The sequence below is a fragment of the Psammomys obesus genome, unplaced genomic scaffold, assembly GCF_907164565.1.
Source record: "Psammomys obesus unplaced genomic scaffold, mPsaObe1.curated_primary_1811, whole genome shotgun sequence".
NCBI lineage: Eukaryota > Metazoa > Chordata > Mammalia > Rodentia > Muridae > Psammomys > Psammomys obesus.
The window spans coordinates 105,383-109,075 of record NW_026596396.1 but is presented as its reverse complement, the minus strand read 5'-3'; the positions used below and the strand labels follow the sequence as shown (position 1 = coordinate 109,075).

The 3,693-nt window shown below is 49.3% G+C and overlaps 1 protein-coding gene across 1 annotated transcript; it reads right to left on the bottom strand.

Annotated features, from left to right (window-relative positions):
- Window positions 1–256: 256 nt before the first annotated feature.
- On the bottom strand, window positions 257–3,453 carry Gata1 (GATA binding protein 1). Its single transcript, XM_055597493.1, has 5 exons — window positions 3,234–3,453; window positions 2,392–2,769; window positions 2,141–2,286; window positions 1,105–1,230; window positions 257–652 (listed from the first exon to the last, which is right to left on the bottom strand). The coding sequence occupies exons 1-5, from the start codon at window positions 3,451–3,453 to the stop codon at window positions 257–259; spliced, it is 1,266 nt and encodes a 421-aa protein (XP_055453468.1).
- Window positions 3,454–3,693: the final 240 nt, after the last annotated feature.

The window sequence follows — 3,693 nt, the reverse complement described above, 5'->3', positions numbered from 1 at the left end:
CTGCATAGGGAGAGCCTGTCTCCAAAGAAAAACAAACAAACAATCAAACAAAAATAGAAACAAAGGAAAATGCATGCATGGCAATACATGTGTATAATCCAGTACTTGGGAGAATCAGAAATTTGGGGTCACTCTTAGCTATGGTCAGCCTGGGCTTCTGTAGATCCTGCCTCAAAAAAAAAAAAAAGAGAGAGAGAGAGAAGGGGGACACCTCCTCTGCCATAAGGCCAAGGTCATTTTGTGTACCTTCAAGCCTTCAAGAACTGAGTGGAGCTACCACAGTGGTACTGGTGGTAGGAGGCACAGGGCCTGTGGGGAAAGAGGCTGTAGGCGATCCCAGCAGAGGTCCAGGGAAAGACATAAGATGGCTCACAGGCCCTGACAGTACCACAGGTCCCAGGCCCTGGTAGAGATGGGCAGTACCTGCAGTGCCCAGTGTCAAGCTTGAGGCCACCTCCCCACAATTCCCACTACTATTGCCACCAGCTACCACCATGAAGCCGCCAGCTGGTCCTTCAGCTGCTCCTGCTCCTGCTCCTGCTCCTACTCCTGCTCCTGCCAGACTTGACCCCCGCTTCTTTTTCCCCTTTCCAGATGCCTTGCGGTTCCTGGTCTGAATTCCATCCTTCCGCATCGTTAGCGGTCGGTTCACCTGTAGAAAGGGAGACCACAGGGTTACCAGCCCCAGCCCTTTGTGCCTATGTATCTGAGCATCCTCTCAACCCCATTTTTTTTAAGAATGCAGAATTGGGTCAACAACTAGAGTAATCTATCCAGGGTGGGCTGATGCAGAGAAACCTATGGTTGTGTGGCTAAGCTTAGACTATCTTCCTAGACTGGTAAGAGTTACCCAAGACTGATAGCATGGGAGTGAAAGGTAATGGAGGTGGCAAGAAGAGAGGGACAAAAAAGAGGCAAGAGATGGAAGGAGTGGAAAGAGTGAGGAGAATGGAACAGAGAAAGAGCTTATGATAATAGAAAGATGAGCAAAGAGGAAGGCAAGGCGAAGGAAGAAAGAAGACTCTGGGTGGAAGAAAAAAGTTCAAGGTAGATCAGCAGGGAGCATGGTGTGAGGACAGGAAGCACTATGAAGGATAGTGTCACCTGGTGAAGCTTGTAGTAGAGGCCACAGGCATTGCACACCGGATCTCCACTGGCATTTCTCCGCCACAGTGTTGTGGTGGTAGTTTGGCAGTTAGTGCACTGAGTGCCTGCCCGTTTGCTGACAATCTGAGGGACAGAGTTATGTGAAATTAGTGCTCTGGGGAGATGGAAGTCAGGACAGGCCCTCATAGGGCCTGAGAAAAAGGCTGAGGGGTGAGTCACATTGAAGGCAAGGATTTCTACCTGTGATGAGAAATCCATCCTATCTACCTATCCTATCTATCCTATCTATCTGTCTGTCTGTCTGTCTGTCTGTCTGTCTGTCTATCCTGTTTCTCTGTGTAGCCATGGCTGGAACTCTCTCTATAGACCAGGCTGGGCTCAAACTCATAGAGATCTGCCTGCCTCTGCCTCCCAAGTGCTGGAATTACAGGTGTGCACCACTGTCTAGCAAAGAGTTTATATTTTATAATCTATGAGTGACTATTTCATCCTTGGGTTTTCAACTTTGACCACATATCAGAATCTCTTGGAGGAAGCCAGGTGTGTACCCTGACAGATAAAGGAGGACCATAACAAAATTAAAAACCAGGCCACCAGGGCTACATAGCAAGGTCCCATTTCATATAAAAATCAAACCAAACCAAAAATAAAATAAAATAAAAAAAACAAACACCCACAAAGAATCTCTTGGGAAGCCATCACTTCTGAAAGAAGAGATCCCGGGAGATTACAATGTGAACTCTAGGTAGGGTTTTTACCCCACTGTAAAGGGTAAGGGTCAAGGGTCACAATTTGAGGCCAGGATTTATGTCTGAAAGAGGATCGGGGTTCTCTAGTCCAGAGCAGAGTTCCTGCATAGGAAAGGGATAGATGATCCACCTATGGGAAAAGGATGAATACGAAGGCAAATGTACTATGGGGGAGGGGGAACAAGGGACTCGGAGGGGTTCCTGTAGGATGGGAGACTATGAGCTCTTATCCTGGGCAGAAAGAAACAAGTCTCCTGAACTGTCAGGACAACCTGTGGTCTTACCAGTCGCTTCTTGGGCCGGATGAGAGGTCGGTTCTGCCCATTCATCTTGTGATACAGGCCACAGGCATTGCATAGATAGTGACCTGTCCTGTCCCTCCGCCACAGTGGAGTAGCAGTTGCGCCACAGTTCACACACTCTCTGGCCTCTGGTTGGTAAGCAGGGAGCAAAGGAAGCAAGGGTCAGCTTACCTTGCCTTTAGCTCCCTAGCCCAACTCAACCCACCCTGTCCGTCCCTTTTTGAGAGCCTCACCACAAGGGGCCAAGGGTAGGCTTCCGTGAAACTTGGGGGAAGAATAGGTTGCTGAACTAAGAGGGCTCCCAGTGGGAGAAAAAAAAGGATTGGGGAAATCAGCTCCCCCATAAGCACTGCTGGTGACAGGGAGGGATGCAGGCAATGCAGTCCCCAGGGTCAGGAGATCTGGACTCAGCCGCTCAGTCTTCAAGGTCTCCAAGAAAGTGGTGTTGCTCTTCCCATCTGGGTCTTCCAGAGCCTGGGAAGGGGCATCCTCGTGGCTGGAGCACACAGTTGAGGCAGGGTAGAGCCCCGTCTTGCTGTAGGCCCAGCTAGCATAAGGTGAGCCCCCTGAGATTCCCTCCATACAGTTGAGCAGTGGGTACACCTGAAAGACTGTTGGAGGAGGGAACAGGGAGGAAAGAGGAAAAGAGAGCAATAAACCTATAAAGTAATCCTACTTTTAGAGTACAATAGTGTCCATCAATCCCAATGTATTGACTATTTCCAGTCTTCCCACAACAGTTTCTTACTGCTGGGTTCTAAGGTCTTGTGGTCACTATAGCAACAAGACCCTCCATCTCTTTTTGTATGACTACTGCTGTGACTGGGAAGCTGCAGGCCAACTGACAACTAAGGCAGCTAGTGCACACTCGCAGCCCTGCTTCTCAGTGTGGTCACTCCTGTATGGCAGACAAAGAGGAGCACTGGTGTTCCTAGGGCAAATGGGTGAATACATCCATACAGAGCTTCTAACTATTTCCAAGATGGCTATGTTGTAGAATTCTGAGCTAGCTAATGATCTCTATGGCAACCCTAACAGCTTCCAGCCATTGCCAAGGCAGATATCCAATAGTTACCTGGGGAGTGCCTGTAGGTCTCAGTGTCCCTGTAGTAGGCCAGTGTGGTAGCTGCAGCTGTCGCTGTGCTTGGGGAAGTGGAGGAAGCTGCCACATCCAAACCCTCAGGCCCAGAGGAGAAGAACCCTGCTGAATCTGGTGTTGAGGACACCAAGGAAGAATCCACAAACTGGGGCAGGGTTTCTGAGGCCCCCAGGGTTCCTAGGCCAGGAAAATCCATGGGGACACTGAGGTTTAACCTGTGAGGACAGGAAGGGTTGTGAGACACAGAAATCCTCTTTCCTCCCCCCTTTCTCTAAGCCTGACAACTGGGATTCTGTATTTCTTCTTTTTTTGTTTTTGTTTGTTTTGTTTTTGAGACAGGGTTTCTCTGTGTAGCCTTGGCTGTCCTGGAACTCACTCTGTAGACCAGGCTGGCCTTGAACTCACAAAGAGTTCCACTTGCCTCTGCTGGGATTAA

Coding starts and splice junctions, on each gene's coding strand:
- Gata1 (XM_055597493.1), bottom strand. CDS start 3,453: ATGGATTTTCCTGGCCTAGGAACCCTGGGGGCCTCAGAAACCCTGCCC. Junction 1,231..2,140: donor TCCGGCCCAAGAAGCGACTG/GTAAGACCACAG, acceptor TCTGTCCCTCAG/ATTGTCAGCAAACGGGCAGG. Junction 653..1,104: donor TCTACTACAAGCTTCACCAG/GTGACACTATCC, acceptor CCCTTTCTACAG/GTGAACCGACCGCTAACGAT.